The sequence below is a fragment of the Cajanus cajan genome, chromosome 4, assembly GCF_000230855.2.
Source record: "Cajanus cajan strain Asha chromosome 4, NIPB_CcT2T_4, whole genome shotgun sequence".
Lineage (NCBI taxonomy): Eukaryota > Viridiplantae > Streptophyta > Magnoliopsida > Fabales > Fabaceae > Cajanus > Cajanus cajan.
In genome coordinates, this window is record NC_138520.1 from 4,245,212 (window position 1) to 4,270,707 (window position 25,496).

A 25,496-nucleotide genomic window follows, 5' to 3' on the forward strand; every position below is an offset into this window, starting at 1 on the left:
ATGAGAGCAACTCAGAGTAGGCAAAAGAGTTATAATGACAAGAGGAGAAAAGACCTTAAGTTTAAAGAAGGTGATCATGTATTCCTTAAAGTCACTCCTTGGACAGGAGTAGGCAGAGCACTGAAATCCCGTAAGCTTACTCCACGTTTCATTGGTCCTTATCAAATTCTTAAAAGAATCGGTGAAGTGGCCTATCAAATTGCTTTGCCTCCATCTCTTTCAAATCTCCATAGTGTCTTTCATGTTTCCCAACTCAGAAAGTATGTCCATGATCCTTCCCATATCATTGAGTCTGACAACATTCAGTTGAAGGATAATCTTACTTATGAAACGGTTCCTCTAAGGATTGATGACACGAGAGTGAAACAACTAAGAGGAAAGGAAATCCCTTTGGTTAAGGTCGTTTGGGGAGGAAATATTGAAGAAAGTGCTACATGGGAATTAGAAAGCAAGATGCGAGAAGCTCATCCATTTCTGTTTTCAGGTAAATTTCGGGGACGAAATTTCTAAAAGGAGGGGAGAATTGTAACACCCAAATCTTTATTATTATTATTTTTGTTAATGGCATTTTCGTAATTTTAATAAAGTTATAGGGATATTTTGGGTTTCGGAACGGGCCGTTCCAAAAGTGGAACGGGCCGTTCCAAATGTTGAAAATGTGAGGTTTTTGTAGTCCCAGAACGGCCTTGGAACGGGCCGTTCTGGTATGGAGAACGGCCCGTTCTGGAAGGAGAACGAGCCGTTCTGCTGAGATTAAGAACGGGCCGTTCTGCTTTTTGGGAACGGGCCGTTCCATTTTGGAACGGGCCGTTCCAGTTGAGAAATTTGCACAAATTCGAAGGATCCGGAACGGGCCATTCCGAATTCAATACGAGCCGTTCCGGGTACACCAGTTTGCCTATAAATAGGGCAGGGGGGGTGAAAATTTTTATACAGAGAAGAAGTGAAATCCTAGAGAGAGAAAGAGAAGAGAGAGAGAGAGAAAGAGAGAGAAAAGGAAAAGAAAGAGGGGATCCAGAGGAGGAGGTCCTGCCCAAGTTCCAACTCCGCCTATCCAGGTAAGGGGGGGAGTGAGAACCTCGCTCAGGGGTGTGGGGATAATTGTTGGGTAGTTGTTTGTCGGATTGGCCCCCAATCCCTTGTCGTTGTTCTGTCTGATTTTCTATTTACTCTATTTTGTTCCTTGTTGAGGATGTCGTTGTTCTGTTTGATTTTCTATTTACTTTACTTTGTTGTTTGTTGAAGGTGCCGTTGTTCTGTTTGATTTTCTATTTACTCTACTCTGTTTTTGTTAAAGGTGCCGTTGTTCTGTCCGATTTTCTATTTATTATACTTTGTTCTTTGTTGAAAGTAATAAATGAGTATGAAATTAATGTTAATAATAAATGAGTTTTAATATGAACAAAAATGCTCTCTGTGAATACCTATGCGGACCTTATGAGGAGTATTGATGACATGACCATGTGAAATATGGACAAATGACATGAGACCTAAGAATGGACTATTGAGACAAACTATGATTATGATACTATGACAAATAATGATATGATGTACTAAATGAAATTATGTAATAAGTTAAATGTTGAGTCCATGAGATTATGAATGTATGACATGCATCATATGCATATATTACTCCAGGTGTGCCGCTGAGGCCGCATACCCACGACTAACAAGGTGTACTTTATGGTCACCCACGATGTAACATGCTAACAAGGTGTACCTTATGGTCACCCACGACTAACAAGGTGTACCTTAGGGTCACCCACGATGTAACATGCTAACAAGGTGTACCTTAGGGTCACCAGTGATGTAACCAGGTGTACCTTAGGGTCACCAACGATGAATTGTGAATCTTCCGTATGGCGCCACATGCATGCATTTATGAGTTGAGTCCATGACATCATAAGCATGATAAATGAGTATATATATATGATATTGACTATTTATGTATTGTTTACATGTGACTTATATATGTTGTGTGTGTGTGTGCTATCTAGCAGTTATTTCTGCACCTGAAACTGAGTGAGATGTTTCTCACTCCCTTGTTGTTTTTGTATATGTTTTAAATTGTGTTGCAGATGATCAGCATCATGAGGATGTTGGTGATGAGGCTTAAAAGCTTCAATTGGGCATGCTCTGATAGGATGTGACATCGGGGCATAGTTATTTTAGTTTAATATGTTATTGTTTTAATAACTTTAGTTTCTCTTCTTTGTAATTTCTAACGAAGAGATAACGTAGATAAAGTTTATAATTCAAGGAAAATGTATGTTAAGAATTGTAATTTGAACGTTCTTGATAAAAGACCAGAATGAATATCTTTATTTATATTTTATTAAATGATTTGGAAAATATAAATTGATTCCTAACCAGGAGGCACTGCCACCTTTACTGGAGTTAATTTATATTTCCTTTATTATTATTTGTATATATATGATTTCTTGTTTTTCACTAAATTGTATTGAAAATCTTAACTTCTTTTCTTTTATAATTCTTTTACACTGTAGTTATGATTTATGAGTTACGAATGTGAATCTTCTACCTTGTGATATTTGAAATATTTGTCAACTATGAAAGATTTTATTTACCCAAAAAGAATAAAAGAAATATTTTATTGTTACATTTGTTGTATATTAATAATGGGGTAGAGGGTGTCACAAACCAAACAACATCATTTCATGGTTCACATCATACGACAATCAACATGTTTGAGAAGTTAGACACCTAAGTAATTCAAACATTCACCACAATCATATCATACAACAAGGTATTCACACCATGCATATGCACAATATCAACTCACACCACATCATATGCAAACACCACAACTAACGTGTCGTCACGCATTTACCTACGAAGATCAACTAGCACACATGAGTTTAAGTGGGTTGACTCTATTGAACCAACCTGATAATTTTCATGTCAAATGCGTTTACTGGATCGACAAGTAAAATGGAATATCAATCCCTCTTTTGATTTCTTGGGTGTCACCATTTACACTAGGGGGACTAGTATAACTTAATATAGGTGTACCATGACCTTGACATGCATTATCAAGTCACTTATGGAATTAGCTCACTAATTATTCTCAAGGAACTACGCAACCTTTCTAGTAATCAATTAAGGATGGTAACCCTTTACTTCATAATTTACTCTACATTGACTAAGGGTTTAGAGGAGGCTCAACAAAATCTACTACAATAGTTTCACACCTACTCAAAGAGGGTTTTCAACAACTGACCTCCCAAAGCGCCATAACAAGATTCCCTTTATAGGATCTCCAACTTTCAAGACAACACTTTCTCCTCTAGCCCTAAGTCAATCAACATGATTTAATACCTACAATATTCTCAACACCAACATCTCAACATACATCATCTATATATATACATTACCCTAGGTCAATGTATATAAAGATCAAATCACACCAATCATACTTATCATTCCAATGCTCAACAATTCATCCAAGATTATCGTACCAATGTTCAACAACTTATTCAATAGTAGCATACCAATGCCTATTCAACACTCTAACCGTGCAATTTACAACATATCCATCATACATAGCATATCAATGCTCATCACCATTTCAACTACATAAGTATAGGATGCCAATGCTTATTATCATCATCCTACATACAACATACAATAGAGTAAGCAATGTTATTCATGTTCTCCATTTAACTCACCAATCAACAATTAATTTCAAAATAGTTTGCGTCAATGTCACTTAACCCATGCCCGACACCATTGAAGCAAGGAGCTTCTCTGCCTTACCCATGCTTATCGCCATTCAACTTGTGTTCGGTGTGATTGAGGTAGGAAACCCTTAAGACCTCATGCCTAGCATAAAAAAATCCACGCCCGACTTCATATAAGGTAGAAAGTCTTTGTCTAACTCACATCCAATGTCACCTTATTGATGCAAGACGTCATATAGGCAGAGTCTTTGCCTTGATCACACTTGGTGCCACTCAATTTGGGACCCAATGTCACCAAATTAGAGACTTAATTTTAAGTGCTCTCATGTTTAACACCATTCAATCCACATTTAACGTTATCCCAATCCAAGACGAGTCTCTCTTCTTATGTATGAAACTACTGATCCTACGCCAAATGTGAACTAGATAGAGCATCTGATTGAAATTGTGTCTAACGCTATAAAGGCGTGCCCGATGTGATATTAGAATATATAAATGTAGATCGCGAAAATTGCCTTAAACCTACCCTAAATTCAAAAAATCCAAATGCATTGTATTTATTCATACATACACATTCTCAATAACTTATTTTGCACCAAAATAACAACATGCAACTACAAAAGATACCAAATCATCCAAAATGCATACCAAAAATTCCTAAACTCAAACTTTCCCCCATACTATTTGAAATATAATCTAACCGTGCACATTTTAATTCCAATCAAACAACAGACAACTTGAGCAACACAAAAAAAAAAAACTAACATGAATTCATCCTAACTTCCCTTACTTCGGAATCAATCTAGAAAAAGAGGAAAGGGAAAAAGAAAAGTCCAAGCTTATGAGCTTTGCACTCAACTCCGCATACCACTCTGAATCTTGGCCTCTAAATGCTTTGAATCCACTACCCAACAACAATCCTCATGCACCAAATGAATCTAGGAGGAAGAAGAGAAAATAAAGAAATTAAGAACCAGAGTCTATCACACTAAATTTCTCTTTGTAGGTTCTGAAGAACATGAATTTAGGAGGCTCAATTCTTAACAAAAATCTTATATACTTCTCTCCCTAAAGGAAGAGAGATTGAAACCTCCGAAGTAAGCTTTATAGCAAGAAAATAAAGGTTCTTTGTGACAGCCTCCTCGCTCTACAACAGTCTTGCTTCCTCTAAAAAATTTAAACTAGAAATTCCAAAATCTCTGCCAAAGGACTTAGAGATCTCTTAATCAAAGACTGCATTGAGTTTATGTTATACTCAAAGTGATCTGAAAGTAGTCAAAAGAGAGAGAGTACCAATTTCAAGAATTGAAGTGTGTATCCTAAAAAAAGGGTTTGACCTCCTTAAATAGAGGCCAGAGGGTTGGAACAGTCGTTCTCCTTTTGGAATGGTCATTCTCACCTTGTTTTTTACATACATTTTCCAATTTGTGCCGAAGTTTTAGTTAATTAAAATTTCACTATAAATTTTTAAAAATTTAAATTCTCTCTAATAAGATATTCAAATAGAAAATTTTACAACAAAAAAACTTTAAATCCCTTCTTAAATTACATTCCCCAATTAAAATTTTCCATTCAAACACATCATTAGGAATTTGTTTTTTTTTTTAATTTAAGAAGATTATAATATTCAAATTTTGTATTTCAAAATTTTACTCTATACATAGAACCAATAAATAAAATTATTTTGTATGTTCCGTTTAATATCTTTGAACGTGTAAATAATTTTATTGTGTGACAAGGAATTTTTCCCATCACTATTTAGTTGATCTTTATAAATATTTAGAGATCACTTTTGTTTTGATGCATGATTAAAAAAAGCTTATAAATATAATCATAAGCTTGTATAAAGCTTGCACCCCACCTAAGATTGGATTATGTTAGAATTTTTAAATATTTTTATATAAAAAAAAAAAATAATAAAAAATAACCCATCCCAACCCAAGTTTTTGAAGGTTAAAAGTGTGTACTGGGTTTAGTTAAGTTTGGTTTACCTGTTACCCATATTTTGTCACCCCTGTTCGTAACAAAATAATATTTGAAGCTAAAAGCTCGAAAAAGAGAACAAATCATTATAACAATTTGAAATTAACATCAACAAAAAAAAACACAAAACGACTACAAAAGTCAAATAAACACTTCATTTACTCTCATGGTACAAAACAAATAATTTCATTTTATTTTCAAAAATTTAAGCTCTCAATTTATGGATTGCAGAATGTGCACCTCCATTGATAAGCTTTAGTATCTTTATGATAACAAGCTTGCTAAAGATATCATATTAATTTCAAAATTTGCAAAATTAACAAGGTAAAAAAAGTTCAAGCACTAAAATTAGTAAAAAATTTATACAAAGAGGAAAAAAAAAATTTGATAAAAGTTTAGGAACTAAAAACATATTTAATTATATTTTAAAATATATAATTTAATTTATTTCACTTAACATCATTACATAATATTCTTGAAAAAATATTTTTAATTTTTAATTTATTAAATTATTTTTCACTTATTCCATGTCTTGTCAATGAATTAACGTTGATTCGCAAACATAAGTAAATGCTTTGAGTGTCGCAAAACATTTAGCCAATTTTGTTGTTAATTAGTAATATATAAAGGCTATAGGAATAATGTTCAAAGATAAATATTTTATGATAAAAAAAATATACTATATAAATCAAATAATTCAGTAACATATATTTGTGTTAAAATGCACAGATATATTAATAAATGTTTTTTGTAATTTTATTAATATAAGTTATTATATTTTATAGAAAATATTTATAAATAAAAAAAGATGAAAATAATTGTGATGTATTTTCATCTATTAAAGTAGAAAAAAGTGTATATTTAAATAACAAAAATGAAATGTATAATATTTATTTTGTCTCATAGTACAAGAGTGTAAATATTATTCCGTATTTTTTAATTAAAACTTAAGATTTGGTGTAAAAAAAAAAAAAAAAAATTCAGATTAAAATAAAATGCAATATACTTGTTGGCATATCTTAAGGGAAGATAATGTAAAAAAAAATGGTAATATTTTTTAATATAAAAATTTACAAAAATTTAAAAATAAAGTAAAATGATATTTATTTGAATTTAACAAAAGTCGATAGAAGACGGTGTATATTTTAACATAAAAGCAAATGAATCTAAAACTCGTCGTATCTATTAAAAATGAGAAATATAATTTATTCTTCTTCTTATTATTATTCACAAAACGCAGGAGAGAAAGAGCATCAAGTTGGAACTTTGGGCACAAGTCATAAATTAAAAAAAACAAAACAAAAACTACTTACACTCAATTTATTCTTTTATCTAAACCAACAAGTTATATTTTAATTATGTTAGTTTGCTTATTACACATAATTGCTATCTAATAATGTTTTTTCTTCATAATTGTTTTTATGAAATGTGAGAAGAGTGAAAGGAAGAGGCAAAAACAACAAAAATTATAAAACTAAAATATAAATATGGAAAAAAAAAAGAAGAAGAATATTGATTATCATTGGCGTATCTTAATAAAACAAAAACATAGGTGGACGTCCACCCCAGCCATCAAAGACGCCCTATATATTAAATCAGTATTTAAGATGGTAAGGACATAGAAAGTCGACAACATGGTAGGTATCAATATCATAAGTTCATAACCATCACGAACTCATGTCCCTCATTCATCCAACTACTTTACTTTCTTTCCCCCACACTTCCAACCAAAACCTATACTAAGACAACCTTCATACATTTTTCTTCCAAATTTTGGGTTTAAAAAACATTATATTCCATCCATTGGCTTTGATTTCTTGGACGAATATGTTGCATTCTTTGGCTCACTGCTTTTGTTAATTTGTTTAGTTTACTTCTTTCTTTGTCTTTTCACGGTATGATTTGTTTTATAAAATGTTGCTAATTTTTTTCTATATAAAACCATATAACTATGTATTCCATTTTAAATGTTGTGAACATGCATCAACTAATAGAAAACTGTTTGATTGTAAGTTGTAATATTGGAATACTCGCCCATAATAAAATATTATAAATGTATTTATTAAACTAATTGACAAATATGTAAATTGATAGTGGTTAAGCACCTTATACTTAATATAGCTTTGACAATTCATTTAGTATAAATATGTGTTTAATCCTTGTTGTAAGCGAAATTTCACCAAATCAACAATTATAATACTGCTATCATGATCATTACTAGTCAAAAAGTTTGGGGTACCCATTTGGTAAAAAAAAAAACTGTAAATTGTCGTAAAGAGTAACATTAGTTCGATTCATTAAGATGAAATTTAAGACTGAGATTGTTTACTTATTGAGAAACTATTCTTATTTTCTAATATTCATATAGAAAACAGAGTTGACTTAAGAAGACTACTAAGGCTTATCTGCATATGTTTTAGACCTCCTTGTTTTATGGAGTTCCATTTTTTTTTATTAAAATGTTATATATAGTCAAAACATAAGATTAATAATTTTTTTTGCATTAAGTTAAAAAATATTACTAATATTTAATATTTTCTTCTCCAATTCTCTTACTGATCATTAGTTGATGAATAATAATTAAAAATGGTTTTTCTTGAAAAATAGACTGTTTAACTTATTATGCCACTCTCTAACTTCTAAGAAACAGACCCTTCATCTTCTAAAGTAAATGCTTCTATCTTATATTAGTTAGTTTAAAAAACATCATATATAATTCTTTTAAACTTACAAATATTTTTTATTATTTTATTTACCGTTTATTATATATAAATATTTAAAAATAAAAATACAAACAAAATGCATCATTGGAAATCAAACACACATAACATTTATTCTCTACATTATCCATCTAAATAATATATATATATATATATATATTATGTATGTATAAGAAAATCTAAGTAGAAAATTTTGATAGGGGCGTATATCAAGTCAAATACTTCCTTTACGAATGAAACCATTGTGAAAGGTTATAACATGTTGTGCGGTTAACGTATATAATAAAGTTTTCTTTTACAAAAAATAAGAAAAACCAAAGAGCATGTATTGTGTCTGATCCTTTCATTTGTATGCGGTTTCAGGAATTTACTTTGGCGGCATTCAAAATTATATTTGAAATAATAAACATATTTTTGACAAATGCTATAGAAAAAAACGACTACGTTTTCTATTTGTTAATTCAGCTTTCAAAGATTACTTCTTTCACCTGTCAAATCATTCATAGTCGATCACCAAATGCATAAATAAACCAAGACAAAGCCATTTTCGTTTCGTTTAGTTAAGGATTTTGAATTCAAAATTTACAAATTGCAATGGCGTTGAAAATTAAAAAGGTAGAGTTATGTTACTCACAATAACTTCATCTAACTTAACTTTTTGAATTAGTTAAATATTTAATGTGTATCTGAATACCGATGATCTTAAAAGTAAAAACAAAACACCATGATTATTCAATGATATAGTGATTGGTCATATGTTGTGTTCCAAAGAAAAATTTATATTATCGAAAAGTCTATTTAGCCATATCTTAAGCTTGAGGGTACGTTGTATCACTGCCATACTTGTGAGAATATCCGATCACAGAGAAAACAAAAATGATTGATCTAATCATGTTATGTTTAGGTATAAACACAAACTAATTTGTTTGCTTAATTATAAACGTTTTTCCCCCCAAAACAAATTACAAGTATTTCTTTTAATAAAAACAATCTCGAGTTAAATACAATAAATATGAGAATAAAAAATTTTCACTAAATATTTAACACTACATATTAAGAACTTTTTTTTTATGCAAAATAATTAAGAACGTTAAATTATCCTTTTTGAATGTTTTGAATTTGAACATCAACTAAGTTTTTCAGAGATAATTTTATACATCAGAACAATACTCAAAAGCTAGGTAAGAGTATTATAAACATCAAAAAATTTCTTGTAATACTTAACTCAATTACATATTCACAGTTCAACTTGAAAATGATTAGATAAACTAAAATAGTTAAGCAGAGAATGGTGTGAATTATAAAGTTTGATTTATTTATGGTAGGATTGTGATCTCGATCAGTGAAAGCAGAGAGTCCCAATCATGAAAGAGGGACGTAAGATTGCTTTGAATATGAGTAATTGGTTCCTGCTTGCTACTTGCTACTTGCTACCAGTGGCAACAAGAGTGGAGAGTGAATGAATGTGAGGCATTTGAGGTCAACAACAATCAAATGACGTTTAGGTACAACGGCACATGACTAGCCAACTATATAGATTATAGAGCCAAATAATAGTGAGTGCGTAGGTGTGGTGGTCCCCAATCTCACATGGGATCCAACGCAACATTGTTGTTTCGTCAAATATTTCGTCCAACTGTGTGCCAAATAAAATCATAAAAGCTTATGCTGCATGTGCATGGCCTCATCTCGTTTAAACTTTATCCACCTGACATATTTCACATGCTACTCCCAATCCCAACCAATTATTCACTCTCACCATGTGCTGCCAGCCAACCATCTTTCATCATACTAAAGCCCAACAATTCTCACAACCAAAAGCCCAAACTCATGTACCTAAATAGGCCTTCCGGTCTGTCTTAGACATCCACCAAAAGCCTACAAAATGATCTTGGTCCTACCTATCTTACTCTCCAATCCGGTCTTTTTGAGTTTTTGGCTCCAAAATTGTTTCAGTTTCCATACATTTATTGGATCCTCAATTCCTAATCATTCCAGACCCAAATCCTCAAACACTTTTTTTAGCACATATCAGATACAAAAGGGAACTCAGCAGTAAAAAATTTATGCAGAAACAGTTTCTACTCCTGCACAAGACCCCACACCAATGAAATAGCAATTGTTTTTTAATAGCTTTGACTGATAAACAAGAGTGGCATGGCACCATAAAATCTCCAAATGCATTAAACATCATGCAGACAATAGTGGTAAAATTAACTTTCAATCGAATTACACAAGTTAAGGAACAGAGGTTAAAGTTGGTTGGTGTATCAGTTTTGAAAAACTTCTTAATACATTTATAGTTTATAGTTTACGTACATTCACAAGTGAGACTTACAAATTTTGAAAGATATTTTTTTTTAAATGAGAAAGGTATGTGCTAACTTTCTTTTTTGTCAAAATATGAGACATTTTTATTAATATATGTGGTTTTTTATTTTATAAAAGCTAATAGCAAATAATTTTTTTGATAGTGAAACTAATACTTCATTTGGATGGGTGGTATAGAGTGAAATGACGAAGGATAAAGTAGAAAGGGTAAGTTGTTCAATTGTTTAGTTTCAAAAAACTGGAACGTAACATAACACAAGAAGATGGATCATGATCCATTTCCTTCCATACTTACTCCCAATTTTGTTTCCCCCAAATTTAAGGTGCACTTGATGGATCAAAGCATCTAAGTTATATAAAAAATATATATTTTTTATTATTTTTACAAATTTTATCCTAATCATATGAATCTTTTTAAAAAAAATTATAATTCATTTTTTTTGATTTTTTCAAACAATGGAATGAAATTGTTGTTCCCTTCCATTATAAATATCTAAACTATAAAATAATGTTGTAATTTCATTTCATTTGAATTCACTCTATTTTATTATAGATCATCAATTCAAACATAGTACAAATTTTTTTCAAAGAATGGAAAGAAATTGTTGTTCCGTTCCATTATAAATATCCAAACTATAAAATAATGTTGTAATTTCATTTCATTTGAATTCACTCTATTCTATTACGTATAAAATAATGTTGTAATTTAATATTTTATAATTTAAATTAATATTTTATTTGTTTAGAATAATTTTCGGAACACTTTTCGGAGGATCTATCTTTTTCGTTAGTCAAATACACTGGTTAACTGTTATTAACTTCCATTCCCACAAAAAACTGCACAAATTATCGATACTCACCCTATATATAACGTTGTAAGTACAGTCAATTATTTTGTTTAGTGATAACAAATTTCGGTACACCACACATCATTAAAATATGTCCAATTTTAACTATCTCAAAATTGTCCGATTATACAAAATAGGGATATTTCTTTAAAACAATATAGTTCCAAAATACATTAAACATTCAAATGAGAAATTAATTCAAAAATATTGATAAATGTGTTCATAAAATTTCCAAAAAAAATTATTGAAAATTATAGTTATTTGATTATGATTCCTCATTTTCTAATAACTTGTATATAATACATCTTATTAAAAAAAATTACATCTATGTTGTTTGATTATCATTTTTAGAACTGTTGATAATTTACATAGAACTTAGCTGGGGAACCAGGAATGGATTCATATATAAATAAGTGGGAACAATTACCCCACTCAAATTCTATCATTTTTTTTTATATAAAATATTAATTTTTTAAGAAATATATAGATAAAGTTTATAAATTTTAAAAAAAATTAAAAATCATATAATACTTCGTTATATAAATTTAAATTAACATATAAAATAATTTTTATGATTAGCCGTAAATTTAATTTAATAAAATAAAGTATCAAATAATTTTTAATTTTTTATATTTATAAATTTGATTTATATATGAAGAACTGTTGAATGATTAGATCATTAAAACTTGATGTAAAACATGAATAATTAAATAAAATAAATCTATCAAAACTTACTATTGAAATAATTAAATCCCTCCCCATTTTTATTATTATTATAATATATTATATTTTTTAACTAAAGGATTTATTACTTTTTACTTTATTAAAGATGTTATAATTTAATTTACTAATGTAGATTATTTTTTAATTTTTAATTTTAGTTTTTAATCCTTTGATCTTGTAGATGTATATTATGTGCTGATAGGAAAAGATCCACATTAAGAAGAATGCAAGTAATTGTTACACAATTTTTCTTAACTAAAATATATTTAATAAAAAGAAATTTACTCTTATAAGAAAATAGACATTAAACTCAATATTTTTATTTTAAATGAGTGTAAAAATTTAGAAGATACTACTAAAAGAAAACAAATAAGTAATTTTATTAATTTTATCCTATTAATTTTTATCATTTTATTCCTCTAATATTTAATAAGTTACAAAAAGTTACAAAATAACACTTAAATATAATATCAGACAGAATAAAAAAAATGAAAAATTATCATTTTATTTATAAAAACAATTGTAATATATAAAAAAAGGTATTTTAATTTTTTAATCATAAAAATATATTTTTCAAAAAAATTATTATATTTTTCAATAAAAATGATATAAATATTTTATTACCCCACTTAATAAATTTTCTGAACCTGTCCTGGAGAACCCATCTCACTTGAAATGAAAATGCAGCTCAAAGGATAAGAGATGTGAAAGAAAACCCTCATTCCCTTCCAATCACCACTTTCCTTTATCTACAATCCAGCTACGGGATAATTTGTATGGGGTAGTATCCACGACCATGCTTTAAGATTTGAACTGGTCACAAGGTAACAGTAACCATACCATAGCCCCTTAGAATATAATAAAAAAAATAGCTTAAAAATTAAAACAACTTAATCAACTTCAAACTTTATCAACCAACATCCCATCAAATCACCACAACAGGATAAGGGCTAGAAGATAGAAGGGACACATAAAAAGGTATATGGAAACAAAAGCAATAAACATCCCCTTACAAAAAAATTATAACAAACGGGCAATTCTTGCCTCTGCATTCCAAATCAGTCTGCAAATTCAATGTTTCTCAAAAATTTGCATTAAATAGTTAGCGGGATTAAATTTTAATATCACCAAAACATTAGGTATAATCACCGGCCAATGCTAGAATTCTTTAGGTATTTAGAGAGCAAAATTTCCAACAATTAACTACGTTATGACTTACGGGGTCTTCCTCTCTTGCCAGATTTCACCTGAGGGGGTTTAGAACTGTTTTTATTTGCTGCAGCACCACCCCGTGCCCGGCCAGAGCTTGTTTCCTTAGCACCTGACTTTTTGGATGCCTTACCTCGGCCTTTACCAGAACTACGCGACCTTTTCACCTCAGCCTTGCCATTAATTTGATCCTCACTATCATCACTTTCTTCAGCATCCTCTTCCTCCTCTGACTCAGATGAATCTTTTGATTTTTTTCTCTTCTTTGAGTTGTCAGCTCCTTTTGCACCCTTCTTCGCAGCTCCTTTTTCCTTTTGCTTAGGCACTGGAGTTGTGTTCATGGCCTCATTACCTGCATCCAGAGCACATTGAAATCAGCACCAGTTCAAACTCTTAACAGACTGTTCAAGCCTTTCTCAATGGTCAACAGAAAATGGATCCGGAAAATATCTTTCCTGCAATCAGGATTCCCCCACCCGTCCCCCCTCAAATCAGCCATAAAATGAAACAAGCTGATGGATTTGAGACCACAGAGCTTTTATTACCTGTTGCATTTAGGATGGATTGTACAGTATACACTTAAAACTAGTTTGAATTTATAATACGTAGCATACCTTCATCAACAGCTTTGCCATCATATACATCAAGCTGCAGATAAAGGAGATGTTAGGTGCAGATAAAGGAGATGTTTGGGAGATAAAAATAGAAGAGTGACAAAAAAGATAGCTATAAATAAAATGGAAAAAATAACTAGAATCTACTGATTACAAAAAACCAAAAACCCTTCTTATAAAGAAACTATTGGTTCCTGTCACATTCAACACATAAACAGATCATGAAAACACTCGATAGGATTTGATGATTTTTGCTCCAAGTACCAAAAATATAACAGACCTTGTTAAATCCTTTGAGAACTTAGTACAATAAACATGAGTAATGAACTCCTAAAATAATAATAAGCAAGCTTTAAGAGCTACCTGGTCAAGCCTATCAGCAACATTTGTTCTATCAACAATAACCATCGAATGACCCATGCCACACGCAACACTGTTAGAAAATAAGAAAACATATTGGATCAATTCTCATTTTGCTTATTCATATTCATATAGATAAGAATCTTATTGTATAAAAAATTATCACATCATTTATGAGCAACTTTAGTTTTACTATAATATTTATCATGTCAAAGCATAACTTAACTGATACCAATATTTTGGTTACTTGAAACAAACGGAGACTGAAAAAAACCACTTGACTTTCGGAGTGGAAAAAAGAATATGCAACATCCAGAAAATGAGGCAAGCAAGATAAAAAGGAACAAAAAGGTGATGCTTACTACCTACCTTATTACATGCATACCCTCGAGTATTTCCACCTTCTTGGGTACAGCTGAAGACCTAAAGGATGAGTGCAAACAAGATTAGAAAATAAGAAAATCAAGGCAACACATAATAAGAGATTACTCCCACTCCCGTCCCCCCAAAAAAGAGTGGCACACACATACTTCTGTCCAGTAGGTCCATATCCCAGCTCTCCATTCTGAGCGTGCCCCCAACTTATGCAAGAGGAATCAGCCCCAACAAAATGGTGCATATTGCCTGAATCCATGCATCTTAAATTCCAACCACTGTTTACCAAAGAACATATGGGATATTTTGATGAACATCGAGTGAAAAAGAGATGGGAGGAGGAAAAAACTTATCTTGAAGAATTTCATATACCAAGAACTGTTATTCAAACCATGGAATAAATACAACCTTAAATCCATAAGAGGCTTAGGATACATCCAGTCATCACCAGCGTTCTTAATTTTGCCCCACATATACAACTGCCCTCCACCTGAAATGAAAAAAGAACAAGCACTGAAACTGAACCCAAAAGAGAATGGCTTTTGGATAAGTCTGTACTCCAAATAGGAAAACAAATATTGAAAGACTGTGATTGAGAGCATCAAATTCCTCAAGAAACCACCATGTTATCAATATTACCAGATAGGAAGCAAACAACATAATAACAGCTATGAAGGAGATGCATAATATAAGTCTGTACTTTAATTACTGAAGCACGGGTCAGGGAATGCATCAGTTAGAGACATACCTGCAGTACAAGAAGAATTCACAGAACCAGCTGAAATAACTGCATCAGGCGGCAAGAGATTTCTATTCTGAAAAACATCAACACGGCGTGGGACCCACTCATCCTTCTGCTCCCTATGTCCTAGCCTACACAATTCAAGTAACATAACCAACAAGGTTAAATCACTTTGAAGAAATTTTGAACATAAGTAGGGACCAAATATTGAAAACCAATTTTGAACAAGAACTATCTGATATTTGCAGTTAATTGGGAGTGCACAAAACATTGCCAACCCAATCTGGAACTAAGCACAGACCTTCCATAGCCACCAAAACCCCACCTGCACATCCAAGTAATCAAATATTATAACTTTACACACAAGGAAGTAAAACATTGAAGCAGGACACTAAAGGATTACTCACGTGTAGACGAAGCCATTCTTATCCACCGCCACTAAATATCCAAAACAAAAATAATAAGGAAAAGTAGTAAATAAGGTCATATAACCAAGATCAAGCAAGGAATGACAACCACCTGTGTGATTTGTTCCGCATGCCACTTTCACAATAGTTTCCCCAGCAAGAGCAGCAATTGCTCGAGGACGTGGCTGGGGTTCATAAACCAACCTCACAGAGCTGTCTTTGGAATTATACTGCAAGTATATGCAAAAATAGGTAAAACTTTTAGTTTTTCACAGCCCCATGCATGTGAATGTATGACAGGACAAGCAGAAAACAATGGAAATGAAAGGGGAAAAAAGGGATTGAATTTCCAAGTATTAAAGCATGAGTTAAAAATTAATAGCATGTCCAATTCAAGGTCATTTTGGAAGAATTACAACTTTTTATTTAGTAAAATAATGACATTATTACTGGGATTGTTATGTGATGCTTTTAATTCATGTTGGCATGGAATTTCTCCTCTACAGTGCATGAAATTCACTGAAATGATCACGTGAAACTCAAGCCATACATGGAATTGTAGAATAATTGGGACATTATTCATGAGACATAAAATTAGCAAAAGTTAAATACAGAACCTGATTAATTATTTTGCAATTACTAATTAGTTTCAGTCCTCCTTGTCCATTATTCTATAACTCTCATGTCTTGCAATCTGCAAATATAACAGTTTTAGGCATGCCTATAAATATTGGTATTTTTTTTTAAAACAAACAATTTTTAAATGAATTTTCTGTTTATCGGAGAATGAAAGAATATCCACTACATGAAAGGGAAAAAAATCACCAATGGCAAGAGACCGAGTCACTAGCAAGGGAGAAAGGAGCTATTAAAGATGACTTACACTAGGAGTAGGGCTAAGGAATCAGAGCCTTAAAATTCATAAAATCCAGACGACCAATTGCACAAATAAATATCTAGTGTGCTGTGAGTTAAAATGTTGAATTCAATAATATTATTTTAGAACATAACAATTATTTCTTAAACTGGCCACACAGGAATAATTATTTCATGAGAACATGTGAATAAAATTGATGCAGTAAAGCTGAGGGAAAGATATCAGCACACAAAAAAAACTACGTTGAAATGTATGCCTTCTTTACATGTTGGGTGGATCAGATCTGCCATGGCAATGGAGAAATATGTCAAAATTCAATCATTGTTGTTAGAATAGCTTATTAGGGAAGCTTTTGTATTTTATATTATCTTCTTTTTGTATGTCTGATGAGCAGTCCTAGGCTCTTAGCCTTTTCAGCCTATATTGTATGTTTTTATATACTCAATCAAGTAATGAAGAAAGTGTGAAAAACACTTTTCCAAAACCATCTTAATATTCAAGTTGGTATCAGAGCGGGTCCGATCCCGCTCTGTCGCTCGCCGTCGTCCGCCGCCTCCGGCCACCGTCTGCCGCCGCCGGCCGGCGACCAAATTTTTCGAAGAACGTAGGGTTTGGTGCGCCTCGTTGAGCGCGACCCAACCCTGCTGTTTTTGAGCGCATCCAAGTATCCACGCGCTCCCACGCGCCGCTCCAAGTGTCTGTCCGTCAAAGCGCGTGTGTCTCACGCGCCGCCTTCTGGTCACCGGAAGTCCGCCACGCCGCCACCGTTGTGTTCGCCTGAGCTGTCTGGGTCCGTTTCAGACCTCAGTTTATTGTTCCAGTTGGTCTTTTGGGTCGCGGTCACTGTTCATCTCCTCCTCTTCGTATTTATTTCCAATTTTCTTCTTCTCCCATGGCTTCTTCAGGTCCTGCTCTTGCTATTGCTGGTACACCTACCATTACTGCAGAAAAGTTAAATGGGAAGAACTATCTTTCATGGGCTGCATCTGTGGAACTTTGGTTCCTTGGTCAAGGACACCATGACCACCTAGAAAAGGAAGACATTGAGGGGTCAATAGAGAATAAAGCTCAGTGGAAGAAAGTTGATTTTCAGTTATGTGCTGTTTTGTGGCAATCTGTGGAACCCAATATACTTGGAACACTTAGAGCCTTTAAAACTTGTTGCTCTTTTTGGAAGAAGGCTCAAAGTATCTATGCTAATGACATTCAAAGGCTGTATGATGCTGCACAAAAACTAGCCTCTTTGAGACAAACTAGTCATGATATGGTTTCTCATGTGGCTGAAGCTCAAGCTGCCGTGGAAGAACTAAAATTATTTCTTGATGATGAGTCATTGGAAGGAATGAAGAAGAAACTTGATAGGCTATATATGGTGATGATTTTAAGAACATTGCATTCAGACTTTAATCATGTTCGTGATCAACTCCTGACCGGTCATGAAATCCCCTCAATGGACAACTTAGTTACTAGACTACTTCGAGTTCCAACTGAATCCAAGAGTGAAAATTCTACCGCCATTGTTGAAGCTTCTGCTATGGTCTCTTCCAAGGGAAGGGGTGGTCGTGGAAACCGAGGAAGAGGGGGTAGAAGTGGCCGTCCTCAATGTTCCTACTGCAAAAGGATGGGTCACACTCAAGAGAATTGTTACTCTCTCAATGGTTTTCCAGAAAAGATAGCAAATCTGTCCAAGTCTGATCAATCAGAAAAGGTTGATAGGAAGATTCCTGAAAATGATTACCAAGAATATCTTCAATGGAAAGCTATGAGTCAAGCTCAATCTTCCTCTACTCCTACTATTTCTACAGCCTGTATTTCTCAATTAACTGCAAGTCAAAGTCCATGGATCATTGATTCAGGTGCCTCTGATCACATAGCTGGTAATGATTCTCTATTCTTGTCAATGTCCTCTCTTAAATCACCCCATCTTATCACCTTAGCAGATGGATCCAAAATTGCCCCCAAAGGAATTGGTCAAGTTTCACTTTCTCCCATGTTAAATTTAAAATCTGTTTTATTTGTCCCTAAATGTCCTTTCAATTTGATCTCTTTAAGTCAATTAACTAAATCCTTAAACTGTTCAGTAACTTTTAATGCTGAATCTTGTGTCATTCAGGAACGTGGTACGGGCAAGATGATTGGCGTAGGACATGAATTTGGTGGTCTTTACTATTTTGGAATGCAACCATCAGTATCTTGTGTTGCTGTTTTGCCACCCAAGCTTTTGCATGATCGTTTGGGTCATCCAAGTTTGTCCAAGTTGAAACTCTTAGTTCCTAGTCTCAAAACATTGGAAGAGTTAGGTTGTGAGTCATGTCAACTAGGCAAACATGTTAGATCATCCTTTCCCAAACAAACTGAAAAAAGGTGTAACTCAGTTTTTACCACCATTCACTCTGACATATGGGGTCCAAGCCGTGTAACATCTTTTGGTTTCAGATATTTTGTAACCTTTATTGATGAATTTTCTCGTTGTACTTGGGTATACTTAATGAAAGATCGTTCTGAACTTTTGTCTATATTTGTTTCCTTCTTTAATGAAATTCAGAACCAATTTGGAAAAACAATCACAATTTTTAGAAGTGATAATGCCAAAGAATATTTCTCCCTTGAATTGTCTTCTTTTTTATCTTCACAAGGTGTTTTACATCAGTCTACATGTCCACACACACCCCAACAAAATGGAATAGCAGAAAGGAAAAATAGACACCTTGTAGAGACTGCACGCACCCTGATGCTCAATGCAAATGTTCCTGTACATCATTGGGGTGATGCAATTCTTACAGCCTGTTTTTTAATAAACAGAATGTCATCGTCTTCTCTTGAGAATAAGATTCCTTACTCGATTATCTTTCCAAAGGAACCCTTGTTTCATGTCTCACCTCGAGTCTTTGGGTGTACATGCTTTGTCCATGATGTCTCTCCTGGTCTGGATAAGCTATCGGCTAGGGCTATCAAATGTGTTTTCCTAGGCTATTCTCGTCTCCAGAAAGGGTACAAGTGTTATTCTCCAAAGACCAAAAAATTTTACATGTCTGCTGATGTTACCTTTTTTGAACACACTCCTTTCTTCCTATCCTCTACAAATGATTCTGTGTCAATCCAACAGGTTCTACCTGTATCTTCCCATCTATCCATACCACTTCAACCTTTAGCCCCTAATCAAGAGGTCACTCAACCCACCTTGTCCACAAATAGACCCATTCCCGTTACTTCATCTCCTCTTCTCACCTATCAACGTCGAACTCGACAAATTGATTTGACAATACCTGAAGAACCACCAATTTCATCTCCTTCACCATCAAGTTCCCCTACTACGGGTCCGAATGATGATAGTTCAAGCTGGCCAATTGCCCTTCGCAAAGGTATTCGTTCGACTCGGAACCCTCATCCTATATACAATTTTTTGAGTTATCATCGATTATCTCCTTTATATTGTTCTTTTATCTCCTCTATATCTCCTTTAACCATTCCTAAAAATGTCCATGAGGCACTTGATCATCCTGGATGGCGACAAGCTATGATTGCTGAAATGCAAGCTCTTGAACATAGTGGCACCTGGGAGTTAGTTCCACTTCCTCCTGGTAAACAACCAGTTGGTTGTAGATGGGTCTATGCCATTAAAGTTGGGCCTGATGGTACAGTTGATCGACTCAAAGCCCGATTGGTGGCCAAGGGATATACTCAAATTTATGGCCTAGATTATGGTGATACCTTTTCTCCTGTGGCCAAAATCCCTACAGTTCGTCTCTTCCTTGCTATGGCAGCTATTCGGCATTGGCCTCTCCACCAATTAGATATTAAAAATGCGTTTCTTCATGGGGAGTTGGAAGAGGAAATTTACATGGAGCAACCTCCTGGGTTTGTTGCTCAGGGGGAGTCTGGTTTAGTTTGCAGATTGCGAAGATCCCTTTATGGTCTCAAACAATCTCCTCGGGCTTGGTTCGGAAAATTTAGTCATGTGGTGCAGAATTTTGGGTTGAAAAGGAGTGAAGCAAATCATTCAGTGTTCTATTGTCACACTTCACCTGGGAGATGTGTTTATTTGATTGTTTATGTTGATGACATAGTGATTACAGGGAATGATGCAACTACAATCTCTCAATTGAAGAAACATTTGTTTAGTCAGTTCCAGACCAAAGACCTTGGGCATCTGAGATATTTTTTGGGTATTGAGGTTGCTCAATCAAAGGAAGGCATTGTGATTTCACAAAGAAAATATGCTATTGATATCTTGAAGGAAACTGGCATGTTGGATTGCAAGCCCATTGATAGTCCTATGGATCCTAACCAAAAGTTGATGGCTGATCAAGGTGAACTGTTCACAGACCCAGAGAGATATAGAAGATTGGTTGGGAAGCTTATTTATCTCACAATCACAAGACCTGATCTTTCTTTTGCAGTAGGGATTGTTAGTCAATTCATGCAGGCCCCTCATATTGATCATTGGAATGCTGTTTTACGTATCCTTAGATATATCAAAAAGGCACCAGGACAAGGATTATTGTATGAGGACAAAGGAGACAGCCAAATTTCTGGCTATTGTGATGCTGATTGGGCTGGTTGTCCTATAGACCGACGCTCTACTACTGGCTACTGTGTGTTCCTAGGTGGAAATCTCATATCTTGGAAGAGTAAGAAGCAAAATGTTGTTGCTCGATCCAGTGCTGAGGCTGAATACCGTGCTATGGCCTTAATTACTTGTGAACTTATGTGGATTAAGCAACTTCTTCAAGAGTTAAAGTTTTGTGAAGGTCATCCAATGAAGTTGTATTGTGATAATCAAGTTGCACTCCACATTGCCTCCAATCCAGTATTTCATGAGAGAACTAAACATATAGAAGTTGACTGTCATTTTGTTAGAGAGAAGTTGCTATCTAAGGAAATTGTTACCAAATTTGTCACATCCAATGAACAACTTGCAGATGTTATGACTAAATCATTGAGGGGGCCTCGCATTCAGTTCTTATGTTCCAAGCTTGGTGCATACAATCTGTATGCTTCAGCTTGAGGGGGAGTGTTAGAATAGCTTATTAGGGAAGCTTTTGTATTTTATATTATCTTCTTTTTGTATGTCTGATGAGCAGTCCTAGGCTCTTAGCCTTTTCAGCCTATATTGTATGTTTTTATATACTCAATCAAGTAATGAAGAAAGTGTGAAAAACACTTTTCCAAAACCATCTTAATATTCAAGTATTGTAATCGTATGTTTGTTAAACCCTGGCAACCATATTAAGCACAATGGTAACTAAATGGCCCCAAGCACATGGCATCTGATCGACTGACCTTTAAAGTTGAACTTAACAGGTCATATACAATCACTAGAATACAGTGTTCTGCATCCCACGGGTTTAAATTAAAATAAAGACACTCACATCCTGGGACAACAAAGACCATGAAACATCTTCCTTGAGCATACCTCGTTATCTGTTCCATGTCCAAGCTGCCCATATTGCGGAAGCCCTGCAGTCCTGGGAATCAAAGCAAAAGAAAAATTGAAACTCAGCAACAACTGCATCCCAAACAAGAACAAAATACTCATGCCTGGAGACAGAAAATCAAGAAAACTAAATACAATCTTCATTCAGAAACCATACAGTATGGAAGCCCCTTCAATTGAAGATAACCACACAGTGAAGTCACCACCACAAGCAGTATGTTTTACTTCAGAGACAAGACAGCGAACAGGAGATGACTCAATTTCTGATAAGACAAAGCATGGAAGAAAATTAAATTGTCATTCTCTACGAGATAAAGCAATCCTAATTAGTAAATACTAATACTAATTATAAACAAAAGTATAACTGGAAGATCTGCAAAATTTTACATCAGCTATCAATTTTATTTTGGTAGAAGGCCAATATATATACATATATGTGTAACAAACAGCAGCGGGTTGCAATAATACATATATTACAAACAGCAGCAAGTTGTAATAACCATTACCACCAGCATCCCAATAACTAACTGAAACCATTATGCTGCACAGCTTTATATAAGGAAAACTGCAACTAAAGATTCGGATTGATGCTAAAAGGTGGAAAGGAGTAGAATGGAATAAATTGATAGGGGATGTCATTGTTTGGGTTTTTAAAAATAGGATGCAATGGAACAGAATATGGAAGACTGAAAAACCAGGATGCTTATGATGAGCAAGAAAGAGAGTACATGGAATTGATATCAAAATGCTAGGCTTCCCCTTCTTAGCTCTACAAGTGCAAGATTTGGTACTGAAGCTTCAGCAGAGCAGTCCATCCTTTCCCCCATGTTTCAATTTGCTATTTTGCTTCTTTCAATATTTACATTTGCATTTGCAGTGCACAACTGCTTCCCAATTTTTAATGTGTATATTTACTTGGAAAAAAATAAACTTTATTTCTTGCGTAAGTGATACTTGTTCAATACTTCCAAAAAAAAAAGTAATAAGGTGCCTGTTTGCTTAAACCTTTTTTCTTATAAAAGCGTTTTTTAAAATAAAATAAGTGTTTTTTTATTTTTTGATGCATTTTTTTGGAACTATTCTTAAAATAAGCAATTTTTTGCTTTTTTTAAGATGCAACTCCTATCTGCTTCTTAAAGAATTGTTTTTTTAAAGCACTTGTTTAAAAATACTTCTTTTTAAGTTTAAACAAACAGACCCAATCTAGGAATAATGAGGTTTTTGAAATAAGGGAAAACTGGAAGGATAAACTTATAATCTCACCCTTCTATTACCTTCCACTAGAATTTACAAATAGGGGAATGGAAGCTTTTATCCATTCCATCATTGAATACCTGAGTAACGACAAATTTACTCTGTTTATGAATACCCAAATAACAACAAACTTTGCTCCATTCCATCATACCCGAATATCTACAAACTTCACTCCATTCCATTCTATACCATCCATCTCACTCATAAAATACCCAAACAAAGCCTAAGAAAAAGCATGGATCACCCTAATATCCAAGCAAACAACAGCTGCCACTAAAATGCATCAGCAGAAATTGCAGAATGCTACAGATACACTACAAACTAACATACCATTTCTCACAGAACCCGAACCTAGTTGTCCATGTTTGTTCCATCCAAAGGCTAGGGAATTTCCATCCTCGGTAACAACGACTGTATGGCTTCTCCCTGCTCCAGCTTTGACAACTTTGTATCTTCAATTTAAATATCAAGGAAATTTAGCATTACAAGAAATGATGACAAAAGTAACTACAAATTGATACGGAAAGGGGTTAGAGATAAATGAACGTCAAACTCAACATTCAATATTGAAATTCGACAAACAAAATTAAAGAGCATGCCTGTTTTCCCGTTGGCACGGATCACCAAACCGACAATCAACCAAAAACAACAACAAATTGTTGCTTCAACAGTGTGCCAACGCGTATACAAACATGGTAATAACAAACAGAGCATTCTTATAAAACATTTGTTAATCAGTTATTAACAACCCCAGACGCCACACGAATACCATACATATGCTAGAGAAGACTGAACATCATGCATTTACACAAACATAAAACACCAAACAAGAAAACACTATATCCATATCCAAATGCCAAAATAAAAACAGCGAAACCACATCCACTGCAATAAATCATGAACTCACTTGGAAAGTTCAGACACAACAGTTGGTCTATCACGCTGAATGGAATCTCCATGACCCAGTTGCCCCTTCTGCACCACAAATATCACAAATTAGAAACACACCTTCTACAATTTAAAATTCAAAACACGTGTGTATAAACATCAAAACCATGCCTCATTACGTCCCCATGTATAACAACGCCCTTCAACGTCCAATGCCACGCAATGACAAGACACTGCGTTCACAGCAACAGAAAAAATATAAACGAACACGCCAACGATATCAGACTTCAAAACACGAGTCATAAAACGGAATAACAAAAGAAAAAAGAAAAGAAAAAAGTGTAGGAAGTTACCGCAGCCGGCGGCAACGTAGCGAATGTCAACGCCGAGGAAAGGACGGAGGCGCGTGGGAGAGACGAGGTTACCGTCGACGACGCCCTTGCGACGACCAATGATATCCCAACACGTGGCACCGCAGAACAAGAGTTCTCCCCCTTTGACCTCTTCCTCCTCGACCTTCTTCTCCGCTTCGGATGCAGACATTTCCCGTTCACTCCGGCGAGAGCAACGGTCAAAAGCTTTTTCAGAACCCTAAAAAAAATATTAAAAAAAATGGAAAATGGCAGATCTAACGGCTAGTATTCAAAATCAGAGAAATGAGGCGCGGAAAATGGCGGGAAAAGATCAGGAGCGAAGAGAGGGTAAGGGGAGAACTGGGTTTGCGCAGTGACAGTGGGGTGAAGAAGAAGAAAATGAAACCCTAATTCAATTTTACCACTCACTCTCCTCAAATATAATAAAAATAATAGACTCCATTGTCCTTCGGTTTTCGAGAGTAGCAATACCAACAACCCAACTTTTCATTATTATTCATCTATATTATTATTATTATTACAAAATAAAACATTATATATTAAATTAAATTAATCAAATCATTCTTCTTCTTCTTATTATTATTATTATTATATATTATATTATATATTATTAGATTTTGGCTTCGCTCTGTCTTTGTCAGCAGATTTTCTTT

The 25,496-nt window shown here is 33.8% G+C and overlaps 2 protein-coding genes and 1 long non-coding RNA gene across 3 annotated transcripts; 2 read left to right on the top strand and 1 right to left on the bottom strand.

Annotated features, from left to right (window-relative positions):
* The first annotated feature begins 717 nt into the window (after window positions 1-717).
* On the top strand, window positions 718-2,340 carry LOC145957573 (uncharacterized). The gene is made up of 2 exons (XR_014433605.1): window positions 718-1,058; window positions 2,079-2,340. It is a non-coding gene; the product is annotated as an uncharacterized LOC145957573 (long non-coding RNA).
* A 10,949-nt stretch (window positions 2,341-13,289) lies between these two features.
* Window positions 13,290-25,284, bottom strand: LOC109816646 (Regulator of chromosome condensation (RCC1) family protein). The gene is made up of 16 exons (XM_020381722.3): window positions 24,823-25,284; window positions 24,641-24,702; window positions 24,489-24,556; window positions 23,912-24,033; window positions 22,485-22,590; window positions 22,307-22,358; window positions 16,126-16,243; window positions 16,014-16,044; window positions 15,908-15,931; window positions 15,613-15,737; window positions 15,273-15,354; window positions 15,020-15,142; window positions 14,859-14,912; window positions 14,493-14,562; window positions 14,130-14,163; window positions 13,290-13,867 (listed from the first exon to the last, which is right to left on the bottom strand). Exons 1-16 carry the CDS (start codon window positions 25,010-25,012, stop codon window positions 13,515-13,517), a joined length of 1,614 nt encoding a protein of 537 aa, XP_020237311.1. The 5' UTR covers window positions 25,013-25,284; the 3' UTR covers window positions 13,290-13,514.
* LOC109796981 (uncharacterized) lies at window positions 17,506-19,406 on the top strand. The gene is made up of 2 exons (XM_020356860.3): window positions 17,506-18,767; window positions 19,004-19,406. Exons 1-2 carry the CDS (start codon window positions 17,783-17,785, stop codon window positions 19,039-19,041), a joined length of 1,023 nt encoding a protein of 340 aa, XP_020212449.1. The 5' UTR covers window positions 17,506-17,782; the 3' UTR covers window positions 19,042-19,406.
* Window positions 25,285-25,496: the final 212 nt, after the last annotated feature.